Below are 18086 nucleotides of genomic sequence, written 5' to 3' on the forward strand. Positions count from 1 at the left end.
TCCAACAGTTTCATGTCCTTAAAATTTGGTTACATGACTACATTGCTGTCGTCGTGGTTTCCCCCAGCCAGCAGCTAAGCACCACACAGCCGTTCGCTCGCCCTCCCCACTCTTTCTATGGAATTCATTTCTATGGAACGGGGGAGAGAAATAGGAAAACGAAGCCTGTGGGTCGAGACAGAGACAGTTTATTAAGACAGGAAAACAAACAAACAACAATAATAACAAGAATAGTACTGCTACTACTAATGTGTACAGAATAAGTGATGCACAATGCAATTGCTCACCACCCACTGACTGATACCCAGCCTAACCCCGAGCAGCCGGCCCCCCGATCCCGGCTAGGCACCCCTATATATTGCTCAGCATGACCCCATAGGGTACAGAATGCCCCTTTGGCCACTTTGGGTCAGCTGTCCTGGATCTGTCCCCTCCCAGCTCCTGCTGCACCCCCAGCCTGCCCGCTGGCAGGACAGAACGAGAAGCTGAAGCGTCCTTGGCTTGGTGTAAGCACTGCTCTGCAACAATTCAAACATCAGCGTGTTCATCCTAATCCAAAACATAGCACCCTACCAGCTCCTAGGAGGAATAATAGCTCTACCCTAGCTGAAACCAGGACAGCTGTGTTCTGGCAGGTGGTGGGGAGAAGATTGGCTGGCTTGGGAGCGCTTCCGTACACGTGGCTTTTAGGCTGCAGCCAGCGTGTTCCTCTAGATCTGGAAGCTTGAAGATGGCTGAGTGGTTGGAAAGCTGCCTGGTGGAGAAGGACCTGGGAGTATTGGTAGATAGTCAGCTGAATATGAGCCAGCAGTGTGCTCAGGTGGCCAAGAAGGCCAACGGCATCCTGGCTTGTATACGAAGCAGTGTGGCCAGCAGGGCGAGGGAGGTGATCGTCCCCCTGTACTCGGCTCTGGTGAGGCCGCACCTCAAGTACTGTGTTCAGTTTTGGGCCCCTTGCTACAAGAAGGACATCAAGGTGCTTGAGCGGGTGCAGAGAAGGGCGACGAAGCTGGTGAGGGGCCTGGAGAACAAGTCCTACGAGGAGCGGCTGAGGGAGCTGGGCTTGTTCAGCCTGGAGAAGAGGAGGCTCAGGGGCGACCTTATCGCTCTCTATAGGTACCTCAAGGGAGGCTGTAGCGAGGTGGGGGTTGGTCTGTTCTCCCACGTGCCTGGTGACAGGACGAGGGGGAATGGGCTTAAGTTGAGCCAGGGGAGTTTTAGGTTAGATGTTAGGAAGAACTTCTTCACTGAAAGGGTTGTGAGGCATTGGAACAGGCTGCCCAGGGAAGTGGTGGAGTCACCATCCCTGGAGGTCTTTAAAAGACGTTTAGATGTAGAGCTTAGGGATATGGTTTAGTGGGGACTGCTAGCGTTAGGTCAGAGGTTGGACTGGGTGATCTTGGAGGCCTCTTCCAACCTAGGTGAGTCTCTGTGGTGTGAGGGGGACAGAGGTGGCATGACGGGACATGAGTGGCATGAGGCGATATGGGTGGCATGAAGGACAGGGATAGCACAAGGGGACAGGGATGGTGTGAAGGTAATGGGGATGGTGTGAGACAGCAGGGGTGGCCTGAGGGGACTGGAATTCCCCGAGGGAATTGGAAAGGTGTGCAGGGGATGGAAAGGTATGAGGGCACATGTTTCTCAACCCATCCACCTTGTGGGGCCTGACAGGTTTTGGAGCAAAAAGTCACACCACTACCACCAGGTCTTCAATTGTAGTTTTATTGTCAGTAGGGTGGTGTTCAAATGTCCCCCCCAGGCTCAGTTGCAGAGCCAGCAGCCATGCACACCTATATTGTGTCTCGCTGCCCCAGGGAAAGGACAGGGCTGTGGCCAAGAGAGCCCACGCACCAGGGCACACGCTGCTGGCTCTCCTGCAGGCTGGGCTCTTTTACATCCCCTAATGACCACTCAGGTCTGCCTAAACATCCATACAAATACAACAGAATTCCACGGTCAGATTAGAAGCAGCACAGCATGTGCTCTCCAGCTCGTGCTGCCTCTGAGATCACTTCCAGCCTGTGTCCAGGATACTGCTGGAGTGGTGCATTGCAGCTACCCTGCCACAGCTCAGTGCAACGACAATACATTCATTTATCAAAGTGAGATGCGTCTGCAGGAAGTGGCACCCAAAGCACCATTTATCCTGGGCCCTGCATAAGCTTTGCCAAGGCACAAATGCCTGTGAGGTCCAATAAGCTGTGCTCAGGGTTTCTTTTTGTGGCTGCATCTTGTTTATGGATCTTATGCTGACCTTCTTTAAAACTGTCAAATCTATCCTTAGCCCTGTACCAAACTCCCAGACTTTGGTCATCTTGATCCAGCACATCTGGTGTTGTCTTCCAGCACCAATCTCCCAACAGCCAACGTATCACCTTGAGGTTGTAGGCATTAACCCTACAGGGCATACAGGCTCTGATTCATGCCTGTCTGTACCCAGCCTCAATAGTGCTCCTGAGCTTCGCCAGTCCAGCAAGTGAGAAGCAGAGCTGAAACTTCCACACAGCATTTCTCAGCTGCAGCCTGTCAGCAGCACAGCCGTGTAAATGCACTGTCTTCACACACATGCACGAGTTCGTTTTCAAACAGGTAAGTAGTAAAATAAAAATTATCACTGGAAACTGCTGACAAACAGGAAAAAACACCCCGAAATCAGGACAGTAAAGAGTTCCCTCTGGAGTGACTATTTCCTACACTGACTTCAGCACAGTACAAGCAAACAGCACAGGCATACTCCAAAAATGTGTGGTTTTCTCATAGAGATCATAGATGTCCTGCAGGTGTCCTGGTTTTCCTTCAATGATGATCCAGTTTTGCATCAAGTTGACTGCAGATGCTGTACAATCAAGGCTTATTCTTCAGATACTGCACTGTGCACTGTAAAAAAGAGCAAGTGATGGAGGGGACCTCACAGGGGGTGGGAGGGAAGAGGCCTAGCTTATGGTAACCTCTCAAAGGACTCCAGAAGCCAAAACCAGACCCCTTCAACAGATTCTCTTGTGTTGGTTTTCCAAAACCTGAGGTTCCCAGAACTGCCTTCAAGAGCTTTAATACTTCAGTCTATTGAGTGAGTCGATGTAATGGAAAGTGGCTCCCAATGCCCAGCTTGTTTCAACGTTGTTGATTTTCCGGGCAAGCTGGAGAAAAAAAAAAAAAAAGAAAAAAGAAAAAGGAAGTTTAAACACAATTCTCTGCCAGAAGGGGAAGTATACAAGGCGAATATAGTGTTGAAGGTTATCACAACTCGTTATCACAGTTGTGGGGACAGTGTTGCCCCATCTCACTCATAGAGCATGTGTTGTAGCAAAAAGGGAAAACAGGGACCAAGCTACTGGCATGATGAGTAATGTCTTGGCGTCTTCTGCCCACTCTCCCCAGCAATCTGTTTTTGTGCATTACCTTAAAGACTTGGATCTTTGGGAAGCCCAGTTCTTGCAGGAGGAAGGTGATGTACGTGAGGTCCATGCAGAGAAAAGGGCTGTTTCCAGGGCTGATTTCCATGGTTTTACACACTGAAGACACAGAAAGCAGCGTTTGAATGTGGGGCTCAGGCCTAGCATCAACTTAGCTTTGAAAAACCTCTAACAAATCCTTAAAAAACACCTCTTGTAATTTGAGTTCCACAGTAATGGAACCCATTAAAATGACATTAAAATAACATGCATGTTATTTTAATATAAAATATAAAGAGTTTTGGCACATGGGAAGGAAGAGCAAAGCATTCAGTCTCTACAATGACAGCTGAGTTTCTTGTCCTTATCAGGGCAAGGACAACAAGGGCCTCCCACTTTTATCCTACCTACTTTATATTTTTTAAATATCAGCAACCTCAAGTGTGATCACATCTGCTTCTCACTGAAAAAAAAAGATGTCAGCAGCTTGGAAAAACAAACTTTGTGAAAAATTTTGTCCCTATCTCAATAAAGCTCGAATGCTGAACAGCTACTCGTGCTCCTCCTACTAAAAAATTTCTTGAGTGTAAGTATTCAACTGTAAATAAATAAATAAATAAATAAATAAATAAATAAAACCCACTTCCTTTCTCAGGAGGGAATACATTAAAGATAGTCCAGAAATAAGAACTGCAACAATTGTTCAGTCACTCAGAAAGTTTACCAAAAAGTCACAAGTCAGTTTGATCAAGGCCTGAGTCTGTACTATTAAAAACAAACAAACAAAAAGATGATTACATTTGCAAATCTGAGGAGGCAGTTCTCTCTGCAGCTGGTGAAGCAAAAAAGGCTATGAATTGGTTTCCTCCCCTTTCCAATTAACCATCAAATATACAAATAAATCATGAGAAAAAAAAAAAAAAAGAAAAAATAAACAAGATTAGAACAGATTATGCTAACAAGATGAGATCCCCCACATTTATTTTGCAAGCATGGCTTCAGGATAACTGCTAACTGGCAGGTTTATTAGTAATTCCCAAGAGAGTTTTTAAATGTATTACAAGAAAACTAAATCTCAAAAAAAAAAAAAAAAAAAAAAAAAGTTGATATTTTCAGAAATACATACAAATCAACAGAGGTGCTATGGAGAGAGGTGCATAATATTTACTTGAAACAAAAAAAGTCAGTCTTCTTAGCATGTCACACATTTTCCACCTGGGTATGAATTTACACACAATTACCAATCCTGTTTGATTGCATCTTTTACTCACCATACTTAGCTGCAGTTTCAAAATCATTCACAGTTAAGCTTCCTCCTTTTTCTTTATCTAAAAAAGAAAAAAAAAAATGGTATGTTGTATGTTTTTTTCATATAAGGGCAGTAGTTGACTCACATTGTAAAAGACGTTTTACAAACAAAAAGATTGTTTGGAAATAAGCCTGAGCCAACTGAAAGCAATGACAAAACTCACATTTGCTTTAATGGTGTAAGAACCTTTATTTAAGGTTCTCAGTATAGCTTGAAAACCTAATTCTATGAAGAACTTAAGTTTCCTAAAACTAGTTTCATTAAAAAAAAAAACAAAAAAAACAGAGTTTAAAGACTCCTTCATGTTGCTCCATGTCTATGCTGCTCTGTCCTGTAATGCCTGAACCCAGCTAACACCTTTGACCAGATCTGACAGGGCAGTGGTGCTCTGCAACATACTAAATGTGAAATTATTCATAAAACAAAGTGGCTGAGGAGGGGGTAAGTTTGTCCATACTAGCTTGAGATCCCATCGTCTGCTTTTTACTACTAAATGTGACAGTCTTCTGTACTCCAGCGTACCACTGGAAAGGAGATGGGATTCATTCTGAATACATGTTGAACTATCTGAAAATATTTACTCCATCTAAAAAGGTCAGTGAAGCAAAATATACAGCCCAAGAGAGCAAGTCTGATCTACTTTACTGCCCGAGAAAAAAGCTAGCAAGTTTTTTCATATCATCACGAAGTCTTTTTTCTATTTTGGATTGTAATCAGACACCAATCATTTCTGAAATGCAGACAGCTTGTTTAAAAAATTACAAAAAGTTGGAGGTCCTGTATCACATCTCCAGTCCCTTCTGTAAAGAAATGCAACAACATTCAATATTCACTCGAGACCAATGCACTGTGGTAGCCATGAGAGCTTACCACAGCACTGCGATGTGGATCACTGCTACCATTTCTTCCAAGACCTGTCATTTAAAATGAAATTAAAACAGGAGCAAACATACCTATGAGACCAACCTCTGCTGCACGGTCATAGTAGTAGGAGAAAGCATAAAAATCCAAGTCCTTCACTTCCTCAGCTTTATGCACTTTCTTGTAGAGCATCTTCGCCACTTTGTTAGAGCAAGACTCATACAGAGGCTCGCCTGAAAGAATGCAAAGACACCCAGCATAGTACAGGTAGACACTTAAACGAAGAATTTCTTCAGGATCTGCAAGGAGACAGGCTCCCTTTCACACAACAGTGCTTCTTCATTTCTTACAGTCTCTTCACAGAGAACTGGAACGACACACCTGCATCTTCTCCAAGTGGTAACACTGACTGCCCTCAGGCTGGGACCAAGTATGTGATAGATCAGAGCCGAACAACACCATTTGAGGCAGAAGGACTTTGAAAAGAATTCAGGGAGCGCTCAGCTCCATCTGCAGTACTACTAACAGATTTACTGACTGGGCAGACATACCACAGCGCAAGAGGCAAGAGCTGCAGAATCTCTTTAACAGCATGTCAAGAGAAAGCCAGACAGAGGAGTACACAGGCAGAGAATTTAGTATCTTTCCAAGAAGCTGAGGGCATATAATTTTAAATACTCTTCTAGTAGCTTGCTGGCCTAGATAGGAAGAAAGAGTGATAAATCACTATACCTGCCTTCTGTCCTTTAATTTTGTACACTATCTCAGCATGTTGCCATTCAGATTTGAAACCAGGTGGTAAGCAAGGGCTGATCAATTCCTCACCTTCCCCTACTGCAGAAATAAAACAAAGCCGCATTAGAGAAAAAAATAAGGAGTTAATTTTAGATCCCCGGTCCTGCTTCTGACTGTCCCACATCCTCAGCAATGCACCTCTAAGCCCCAGCCATGGCTCAAGTGTCCCACGCCTCCCTAAGGCTGGCAAGCATCCATGTCTCCTGGGATCTAGCAGCATCACCTCCTCATTTGTCTCAGACACACTCAGCTATGGTGATGGGAATGCACATACCACTCAGGCACCTTCAGCCCAGTAGGAAGAGTACAGACAACCCTTTTTCCCCCACAACAGTGCAATGCACTCTGTGCTCAGAGCCAAGACTTGAAGAGTGCCCGGAACTTACAAGGTTTCCCCTCAACTCCTCCTAAAATGGCAAGCCTCGCTGACATCAGCCCGAGTCCCAGGTAACTGCAAAGGGAAAAAAAGCCTCTGTGAACAACAAACGTCCTTCCTCTGATACTCCACTGATGTGCCTGCCTCCTCTATGTGGTCCAAGCAAAAAGGCTCAAGTCAGCAGCTAATGCATTAGGGGAACAGTATGACAACCCACCGTGATATTATCCTTACCCAGAGGGATAATCTCTCCTTGAAAAAGCACAGGGAATAGCTGTCAACTATAATGTCTCTTTAAAGGCTGGGAATGCTTCCCCTAACCTTTCTCCTCCACTCCTCAAAGGCCACACAGCCTCCAGCATGGACTCTTTCCAAGCCCCAGCACGTCCCACAGCAAACGTAGGTGGGAAGATTCTCCTTCCCTCTGCCCAAAGCATTGGGTGCAGGGGCAGCTTCAAAGCCAGGAGCAGAATTAGAGCCCATCACTTTCTCAGCCATCACACTGCTTATCTGCCTGCTGTTCTGCATAACCACCCCCTAGTCAGCTTGCATGGACCGTGACTTGGCTCAGGCTCACCCACTTCTCAGGACTCAGGTGCACTTCAGCAAAACACCTAGATCTCACTGGCTTCAAAGAAAGCTCCTACTTTTCCAGTATCTCTTTTTACCACAACTAACCTGTATGAATACAGCTTGTAGGTGCTGTTAAACATCTGAAATGAAGTTGTATGGCCAGCTGGTGATGTCTGGAGAGTTGCCTGGAGGGAAAAAAAAAAATGTCATGGCAAGCTTTCTGCCAGCAACAGCAAACATCAACAAGACAATCTTCCAAAACCTTAGGAAATACATGGAACAATCCTAGCACGGCTCAGAGAGAAATGAAGAATTTGCATGTATCTCCGTTTGACCTTGATACATAAGATAACCAAAAAACTGGAGCTAAAATAGTGACTTTACATGACAGTCCAAACTGCTTACATTTCTATGTGCATTGACACCAAACTCATCTGTAAAAGAGTTGTTTTAATTATAAGGAGTCCTTGTTCCAGCTCTTAACTGTTTTTGTCAAGATGCTACAGAACTGCCTTGTCACAGGATCACTACTAGGGAAAACTGTGCAAAATAATGAGTAAACCAGGCACGCATTAACTTCCTACTCCAGTGAATTCAGCTGTGAACTTCCACAGGCTGGAGGAAAAGCACATCACTGTTCTTGCCAAGGAACAGAGTGAGGACCAGCCTGTTGTCTGAAGAAATGAAAGGACAATTGTCTAAAGCACTGAGCAGCCTGTTCCCCAAGTGCACTACCACCAGCAGCGCATTTATGGGGAACACAGCTCAGGCAGCTCATGCCTAGCTGCTCATATCTTAACACCATGTCTAACTCCAGAATTTCCACATCCAGGGCTCTTCACATTCCCAGGCATTCTGCTGTGAGAGCACAGTGTCCTGATCAGCCTGGGCTGACACACTACAAACAGCAACCTTATCCTCTGCTTCTGTGCAGCTTTACTACAAACAGGATCTCTGATCGGGCCAGGACCTCGCTACTCCATATCCACAGGGCTCACAGAACACCTATACTAATGCTATAAGAGGAAGCTGAAACGACAAACATCAGCATGTGCTTCTAACTGCATAATTCATGTTACCTTTATAAAGCATTCATTTGCAACTGAGTAAACTCAGGAAAGCCACAAACAAACATCAAGAATGCATCTAATTCTGTTCTGAGAACACAGTATAAGTCAAATGGACTTGGATTCACTAACAGCATTGCCTTTGAGGTCACTATAAGCAGCACAAAGTGAGTGTTCAGATGCTCAGGACATTGCATTTTCTCCTACATAAAGCAGCCCTGGCATTCACCACATGCACTGACCCACGGAGCTGGAGCAAGAGGACTGACAGAGAGTTGCCCATGTCTCTGTCACCGACTGTAACAAGGCATACGTGACCAACTGATAAGGGTTTTTCTGTCAGAAGCATGGTTTTATGTTACACTGACAACCCCTTGGCATGTGTCCAAGGGAAATAAAACTGAGCAGTTACTGGTTTCTGCACCAGCATTTCCCTGCTGCGTGCATGTTCCCATTACCTCGGTGTGTGGGAGGAAGGTGATCTGTGTTGATCCGCCACCCAAGTCCAGCATTCCTACACTTCTCTTCTGCGGGTCATCTAAGCTACCTAAAATGCGTGACAGAAGAGAGAAAGGCACAGTGGGCACTGTGAGAAACTGGCAAGGAATAAAACCAGAAGTACAGCTGTAAAGAAAGATGTCAATCCAACTCCATCTGTCAGCTTCCAGCCAGCACTAGAGTATAACATCGTCACTTATTTGTGCTCTATCAGGGTGACCTGAAAATCCTCCAAGTGACTATTATTTCTCTGGTGGCTGCTCATGCCCTAATTACAGCAGCTTTGGTTACTGGATTCCTAAACATTCTTCACTGGATGCAAGCACCTTTTTGCAAACTTTGCTCTGGTAACCACTTTGAAACACAAAGGAATGTGGTTTTCCTGGCCATCTCCCCCTGATCCCACAGCAGTATTTTGCAGATTCCTATGGCCGAGGGGAGGACAGACTGAAAAGAGCTGGCTTAATAGACCAGCTCGCTCAGAATTCTTCCTCCTACCGTCCCAGACCTTTCTTCTCATTTAAATCCAGTTCTTCTCAGATTATTCAAATACACCTTCCTGACAAGATCAGTTTGTGCCAAGTACCACAGCATACCTCATGAGAGCTAATGTTTGAAGATCTCTGACCTTTCCGATACTTCCTGTGAGCATAAAAAGATTTACAGCACTTGTCATAATGCTCCGCACACTGTGCTGAACAGAGTGCTTGGGTGGCAGACCGGTTTGCTTATTGTCAGAGAGGGCTTCAGTTTAATTTTTTTCTTCAGCTACCCTTTTCTATCTCACCAGTGTAAACACTTACTCTATTTCTTTTATAAATACATAAGGAAGCACCAACAGCACTTACTTTCACACTGTGCAGCTGCCAGGCAGATCTGCAATATCCACATCAAAAATTTATGCAGAGCTAGTGGCAGACTATAAAAAGGAATAAAATGCTCTGGTACCTTACAGGGAATTAAAAGAAAGGCTTTATGAACATCTAGGAAAAGAGATTAAATTCCTCATTCTATCAAGCAAATGGCCAAAATCTTAATTACTTAAATGGGCCAGGCCAAAAACAACTGGTGACTTATTTCCAGACCTTTCCAATGAATGCGCAAATATTATACAGGGGCAGAAAACAGTATGAATTTCATGGCGTCAGTCATATTTTTAGACACATACTCATGTAAACATACCTGTTAAAAAATTTATTGTGATCCAGGCTGAAATTCCTAACAAGGAAAAGATTCAGAATAGGCACGGTTAGATCACATAATATCAGAAGATGTACTGTTAGATCGTGTAATTTCATTTTATATAACAACAGTAAGCATTAAGATGAGCCATATTACAAGGCCTTCCGTCTTTAGTATCTGTTTCACTGGAGGTATTTTGAAGTTTTCTCAGTTTCACTGCACCAGCTAAACAAAAACAATCAGCAAACCACAGCTTGTCATGCAACCATAGAAGGAGATTCCAGAGAAGCATCTACCACAAGCAACCTTGCCCCCTTTGACAAATGGAGGATTTCTAATGCAAAGACTCCAAAGAACACCTAGACAGAAGGACCTTCAAGAGAGGCAAACAAGATTGGGTTTGCTGAGCTACCCTGACCCAGCCCACCCCAAAGCCAGTGTTTCCATAACTGTCAAGGACTGTCATAAACTAAGATTAGAGGCCTTGAGCAAAGAGAGTGGCCTTCTATATCAGAGTTTATGGGGTAATAGGAAGAGAAGCTCCATATATGAAATGTCTGGAGAACTCTGTACTTCACAGGCCAAACACTTAGGTGAGAAGTCCCAAAGGCTCTATTAGACTGGCTTCAGTTCTTAGCTAAAAAATAAGGAAATGACAAACTCTCACATTGTTCATTTTATAGGAAACTAACTGCCAGTAGGCTTTTGTGTTATGTTAGACATACAATTTTCCTTTTGAATACTAAGAATTTTCATCTTTTCAGTGCTTTATTTTTTCCTATTTTCCTCAAAGCAATTCGTGAACTGCCCTGTTGCTGTCCTTTTCTTGTTTTCTAAACTTCTTCTCCATGAATTAGATGAACAAATGGCCCTTATGTTAACAAATTAAAATATTTATCCATTTGGTTAAAACTAAGGCACGCTAGGGAATGAGGTCCACTTCAGCCCTTGGCTGAACCAAGGCTGTCAGAGCTATTAATGAACTTAAAATGAAAAGAATTATAATGTTGTTCTTCCATTAAGCAGTAAAAAAAAAAAAAAAAAAAAAAAAGAGTCATAAACAGCTCCAAAGAAGCAACTACTTTCAAGTCTGGTTTCTAAGCAGATTAAAAACACACTTCAACACTAAGTTACCCAGAATGTAGACATGTTTCTTTGAATTACTTTAAGTCAAGACTGATTCTGGGTCAGCCTTTTCTTCTGCTCAGCCTTTTTTGATGAACATCCACTTACTTCAATATATATTTTCTCTATGTAACTTTTTTTTTTTTTTCCAGGTTCAATTCACAATCACACTCGTTAGATCAGTTTTAATTAACATTAAGACCAAATAGTTCCAGAAAGCTCAGATGAGCATTGTCAAAAGCAGGGTGTACAAAAACAGGAGGTGTTGAAGACCACCTCAACAAGCAGATACACAGAGAGCCTTCCAGAAGTGGTGACTGCACAGTGGCTTCTTGGTGATCCCATGAGAATTGCCTGGTAATCAGAGCTTTGAAAACCAGGATGAAGTGAAGGGCTTCACACTGGAAAATGTAGTACAAAATCTCTTTGGCAGGCACTGCCTGAGGCAGTATAAAAATTATATCAAACCTGCTACATATGGGTTCCTAGTGTGGTCAGTGGGGACTTGCCACAGAGCAGCAGGAATCTCCAGGATTGCAAAAAGGTTCTTCAGAAGTTAACCTACCTTCATCAGTCCCGTTCATTATCGACACACAGTTGTCCCTCACAAAGAAGGGGGAAGCCTGAAAAATCTCCTTCACCTGTAGTTCAAATAAAAGTTATGCTCAGAGAATTTTTTTTTTCAGTTGAAAAGCAATTTTTTTTTAAAACTCTGGCTTTATACAACTGTTCCTTCTCTTGGGCCAGAAATCACAGCCAACAACTACTATGAACAACAGCTTTGGGACTACACCAGGGAATGGCATTTTTAACACGAGCGTGTTGGCTGTTAGAAGCTTTCTGTACTGCACCCCACATGAGGCAGCAAAGCCCTACATTTCTGAGGTCTTCTAAAGAAACAATTGCAGCAATTCCAGATGAAATTCAGTGTGGAAAAAGAAAAGACCAGCTTGTAAGCAGCAGAGAACAATCTAGACATTGGTTTCAACCACACCACATTTCTTCCCTCCAATCATTGCTAGAAAAAATAGTACAATTAGGGTACAACCAATAACTTCTCCAGCAGCTGTAAGGTCTAGGACATAATATTTTATTTTTATAATATTTTGAAGTACTAAACATTTTACATGCCTGTAAATGCAATTTACACTATTTCTAATCAACATAAAGTGGAGGAATCTTGCAGCAGCAGGCAGATAACGCAGCAAATCAAATAGCAGAAAGTTTTTCTCAGAAAAGCAGGATTCTGGTCAAAACCACCAACAAACCCACGCACTAAGAACAAGCCTGTGATGACTGTTAGAAGTATCTCATTACACTTATTGTGTTTCACATCATCTCCAGGCTTATTTGGAGCTGTCACCATTTCTGTGTTTGTACTCATACAGTTTCTGACTCCAGACTCATCTGAGATCAGGTGACTTTATACTGCTTTCAGAGTAAAGTGATAGGAGTGACTAAGGTACATAAGGATAAAGGAGTATATACTTTACGCTGAAGGGACCGATTTTTGTCACAAAATTTCTAGAAAGCACACTGAAAGACAAGAAACTGTACCTTATCCAGCAATTTCTGAGCCTTTTCTCCCGGCAGCAACCGTAAGCCAGCTGTCGCTTTCAGGACCAGAGGAGTAAACTTCCACAGCTCCATAGGAACTTCCTTCTTTGCCACCTCCAGGAGCTCTTTTATTCCCTGGCCACTCTGTGAGCAGAGAAAGAACAACCCCCACGAAAGCCCATCTTAGAAACCCTTAAGATTTGCCTTTCTCTGAGGGCAAAAAGGTGATCAGAGGTATGATTCACTGTAAATGCGGAACTGGGACAGGTAAACATCATAAGGGATCAGGAGAAAGTGGATGACTCACAGAGTAAGAACTGGTGGATATAACTGGGATTATCCAGCAACAGGTCAGAGGCAAACAGGAAAAGTCACTTTCTCAAACTGCACCGTGTGCCAAGCAGTACCCATACTGAATGTTCAGGCTACAAGAGGTTTAAAAAGTCGTGTGGCAAATCCCTGGGGAGAAAGCCCTTTGGAGACAGCAAAACACTATGAGCCAGGTGCGTGTCTGGCTCAGGAACTCCCTAAATCCCTCCAAGCCAGAAGGTAAGGGAGACAGGAGAGAAGTCACTTCACACTTGGCCTGTTTTTTTGACTCTTTCCCTGAGAATCCACTTCTGGTCACTTCTGGAGAAGGCTCTGCTCCAATCCAACATGACTCTTTTGTCACATTCTTAAGCACACAGGAAATCTTAAGACAGAAAAAAAACATCTGCTGTGCTTAATTAACATGACCAAGCAGAACTAGATGTGTTCTGCTCCTTGATCCTCTGAGTGTCGACCAACTTCTGCTGTGAGTTTGTACCATTTGGAGACTGAACTGAGACGGTTCAGCCTATTGTACCACAGCAAGATGTGATTTGCAGCACATATCAATAGCAGCACACTTTGGTGCACGTGCTTTTACAATAACAGAAACAAATTTACCTTTTCAACATCATCAGCATATGCAGACAGGCCTGGCTTCAGCGCTTTAAACGTCTCATGGGTTAATTTGGGAGTCTCTGTTCAAAAGCAGTATTCCAAAATAAGTATTAGTGCAAACCATTTTGCATACACAAAGCCAAAACCATTTTTACAAATTACATCATTATGTGCTAATGGGAGTCAACTGGAGCCTCTGTCTAATGAACAATCAAAGGCCACCCAACCTTTGAACACAGCCCCTCCTATGGAATTAGCTCTCCTCAAAACCATTTGGTAAAGTCACGATCATGCTGGTGCCTACCACGCACATACTCTTTATGCACATCAGACAAATGTATCAGACAGGTTCCAGATTCTCCTTAAGCCCTTACCCCTGCCATGTGCAGCTTTCCAAACTACACGGGTAACAAAGGCCACACATTCCAGCAAGCTCTGTTCTGCCTAAACTTGGCTCCAGCAGAAGTCAGTGGAAGTTTTACCATTTTCCATGGTGGCAGAGGGAACCAGCCCTAAGTATTTTGGAAACCTGCAAGTAAGACACCATGAGCTTGACAGCATCCCCCTCTCGTACCTAACTACACTCCACAAAGTTTCCTGCAATATATTCTGGAATTCTGTTTAGAGAGAAGCAGAGGTTTGGGAATACACTGGAAGAAGAATAAATGAAGCCTATATGTGGACTGTTGTTTAACACCTTTGGTGTCTAGGCCTTACACTGGTCCATTCTGCAAACCTACAGTGCTCCCCAAAAGCCAAACACACCATATACCACACTACTACCTGTTAAAAACATCCTCCACATAAAATATTTAAGTGTTCACAGGATTTCTTTCATCTTTATGTGTTTCACAGATAGGAGCTGACAAGACATAAACAAATGAAACTTACAGCTCCAGAGGAAATCCGGAGCTTTACAGACAACTTCTGTCTTGGTTCCCAGCAAATTTTTTTTTGTCCAGATGCAATACACAGCAATGTTAATCCAAGAGGTAAGTGCCAGTGAAGCCAAGACAAATTTAGTTTAGTGCCATTAAGCCAGACAATGCAGAGAGAAGCAGCTCACTGCTAGGAACTGGAGATACAACAACCTCATGCCAAAAATCTGGGGGAATGAGGCACTTTGCACTTGCTCCTCTCACCCACAAGTATCGTGATAAAAACTGCTTTTCCTTAAGATGCGTTCCAAAGGTACAGCAACTATTGAGTTAGCATTCTGACATTACTGCATTTTCCCCCTTGTTGAACATTTTCATACTGAATTTCATCCAAACCCACACGCTCAAATCATAATGCACTTCCTGATGGCTCTCCGGAAAGAGCTGAAGTGCATTTGTTCAAGTACTCCCCAGAATAGAATCATCAATAAGCTGCATCATAGTTTATAGAAGAGTTTGTCTATTGTGCAGTGTGCAGGCCATACCTTTAGGCTGCTGTGTAAATTTAAAAATATGGATGCGGGTTCCTGTGCTTCCTGCGTCAAACATGATTCCATAAAAGACCGAGAGCTCTGTGGTCAGTGCTTGCTGGCTCAGTTTGTCCCTCCTGCTTTCAGCAACTCCTTCTGTTGCTCCCACAAGTGGTTTGGAATCCAAGTGCCATTTCATGTATGCGACATAAATAGCAATGCATGCCAAAATCCCAAAAGCAAAGAACCGCTTTGATATCTTCATGGCTTCCATTTATCAGATCTTTTGTTTCTTCCTCTTACCAAATGTTTTATTTCTTCTGTTTCACACCGAACAGGTGGTTTCCGTATCACTCCTACATCCAACAGAAAAGAAAGCTGTGTTTTACTTTCTAAACCTGCAGAAGGTATTATAATAAGATCTAAGAGCATGATGGTTATTTGATAAGGGACTTACAGGAATAAACTTGACTTGAGCGTTAATTAAATGCTTAACTGTTAGTGCTAAAGTTGGGAATGACTGTCAGAGCAAGCAATTATCCCCTGCAACAAAGAGCCTGGTGAAAAACCTTACACGCAGAGTGACAGACTACTGCTTGCACAGAAAAGGATTTATGCCTTCGGCTCTTTCAGCATCTAGAGTGAGACAGCTACTGTCTTCAGTGCTCAAATCTATCTTGATTAATCCAGGGCAACTTGCAGTTAGATGTGCAAAATCATCCCAGCAGGATGACGCAGAATACTGAATTCAAAGAGCTGGGATGACCCTATGAATCGCTTGTCAAACTGGATCTAGCAGCAAAATCCCTCTTCTCTCACGTTGCTTGTCCCAGCCATCAAATGCCTCCATGGCTGCTGCATGCCAACATCACACACTGCTTTCCTAGTGGTTCACAAGGAACATGTCCATCCTCCTTCAGCAGGTCACTGAGATCTACAGCTAATTTTAAGACACGAAACAACATAAATATATATTTTTTTCCATTGCTACTGAGGCCTAAGAAATAATAGAGGAAAGAGAGTTCAGAGAAGTAAAATACAGTAACTGTGGTGGGAAGGAACCTCCAGAGGTCTCATGTTCAACCTCCTGCTCAAAGCACAGGCAGCTATGGGGACACACCAGTTGCTCAGGATCTTGAAAACCTCCAAGGATGGAGACCCTACAGCCACTCTGTGGGCAACCTGAATCGATTGCAGTTATCTTTGTTAGTTCCTGGATGGTAAAGGAGGTCCCAGGAGACCAGAGAAGAACAATTTTAATTTGGTGTATAAAAGGCAAGGAGGAAGATTCAGGGAAGCAGCCTGGACCCCCAGCTCCAACACCAGGAAAAAAAAAAAAAAAAAACAACAGCAGGGAAGATCAACGCAACAAATCTGCAAGTGATCATGTAGGCAATCAGATGGTTAAAAAACAGTCACCAGTGATTTATGGGGATAAAATTATGTTATTCATTTTTCATTTTTTGACAGTGCAGTGAAGAAGAGAAAGCAAACTAGCTGATAAAGTTGACTTAAACATGGTTTTGATAGATGTAATCTGTTGATGACGGGAATTCAGGAAGTACACAGAGGGCGTGAGAGGGAGGAATTAAATTCAAGGTGATCATGGCAAATTGTCATAAAGAGCTGGGAGAGGATTTTATAAAAACGGAGGGAGGCAAGACCAAAGGCACAAATACGGGTGAAGAGTAGGTAGAGTGGGAGAGGGACCATGGGGTGCTGCAGAAGAGAAACTGGGAAAATGGTGTTGAAAAAAAAAAAAAGAAAAAAAAAAAGAAAGAAAGAAAAAAAAAAAAGAAAGAAACAAAAAAAAAAGGAAAGAAAAGAAAGAAAAGAAAAAAAAAAAAAAAGGAAGAAAAGAAAGAAAAGAAAGCTCTTTCTGGCTCGCAGTAGCAGACGTGGGTGACAACCCTTGCATGTATCCGGGTGCTTATTCCAACCTTCCTGGTCCAAGAAAGGCCTCCACTGTCTCTAAGTGCCAGAGGGCTACAAGCACGTCCTGAAAGGAAAGCAGAAGGATCCCGGCCCGCTGTGCAGAAAGCACTCTATGTGAGGAGAGGGGAGGATGAGGAGGATGCAGCGGTAACAGGCGAGGAAGCAGCAGCCCCTCATGTCTCCCTGAAGGGCAGGGGGACCATTAACCCCGCTCTCAGGAGTTAAGCTTCTCCCAGCGCTGCCTACAGAGCCCCATGAGGCCGGAGGGCCCCGACCCACCGCCACCACCCGCGGGTGGCCCGGCAGGACCCGGTGGCACCGGCGGCCCCTCCGCCCCAGCCCGGCCTGTGGCCCCCTGCCCGCTGCCCGCCCGCTGCCCACCCGGCTGCACTCACACCGCCACCACTGCCGGCTCCGCCATGGCGACACCGCTGCCACTGCGCCTGCGCGGCCTGCTGCCTGTGGTGGCGGCTGAGAGCAGCGGGGACTGCTCAGCATGGAGAGAGCCAAAGGGGGTCCGTCAGTGTGTGTACAGCCCTGAAGGCATGGAGGACAGGGACAGGCTCTGTGCAGCGGTGCCCAGTGCCAGGACAAGAGGCAGTGGGCACAAACGGGAACACAGGAGGTGCCCCCTGAGCATCAGGAAATGGGCGCAGGCTGCCCACAGAGGCTGTGGGGTCTCCTCCTTGGGGATCTTTTGCCCCACCTGGATGTGGTCCTGGGCAAGCAGCTCCAGATGGCCCTGCTTGAACAGGGGGTGCACCAGATGGCCCCAGAGGTCCCTTCCCACTTTATGATCCGTGGAGCTGATATCCACACTGTAACCATGGAGGACTCCCTCCTGGAGCAGCTGGCTATTTTCTGAAGGGATTGCAGCCAGTGGAGAGCCCACACTGGAACAATTTTTATTTTTTTCCCTGAAGGACTGCAGACCATGAAGAAGACCGACTCTCAAGTGGAGGACAAGTGTGAGGAGGAAGGAGCGGGCAGAGAGGAGCTGTTATGGACTGACCTCAATGCCCCGTTCTCCATCCTCCCAGGCAGGGTGGGAGGGAGGTTGAGGAGTCAGGAATGAAGG

General features: G+C 44.4%; 1 protein-coding gene across 1 annotated transcript; it reads right to left on the reverse strand.

Moving 5' to 3' along the window:
- Positions 1-1386: 1386 nt before the first annotated feature.
- Positions 1387-17442, reverse strand: ENTPD6 (ectonucleoside triphosphate diphosphohydrolase 6). The gene is made up of 14 exons (XM_032185097.1): positions 17406-17442; positions 15089-15429; positions 13669-13745; positions 12739-12882; positions 11747-11822; positions 10057-10092; positions 8835-8923; positions 7415-7494; positions 6747-6811; positions 6298-6399; positions 5658-5798; positions 4667-4723; positions 3403-3515; positions 1387-3140 (listed from the first exon to the last, which is right to left on the reverse strand). The coding sequence occupies exons 2-14, from the start codon at positions 15345-15347 to the stop codon at positions 3051-3053; spliced, it is 1329 nt and encodes a 442-aa protein (XP_032040988.1). The 5' UTR covers positions 15348-15429; positions 17406-17442; the 3' UTR covers positions 1387-3050.
- Positions 17443-18086: the final 644 nt, after the last annotated feature.

Source organism: Aythya fuligula, chromosome 3 (assembly GCF_009819795.1).
Source record: "Aythya fuligula isolate bAytFul2 chromosome 3, bAytFul2.pri, whole genome shotgun sequence".
Taxonomy (NCBI): Eukaryota; Metazoa; Chordata; class Aves; order Anseriformes; family Anatidae; genus Aythya; species Aythya fuligula.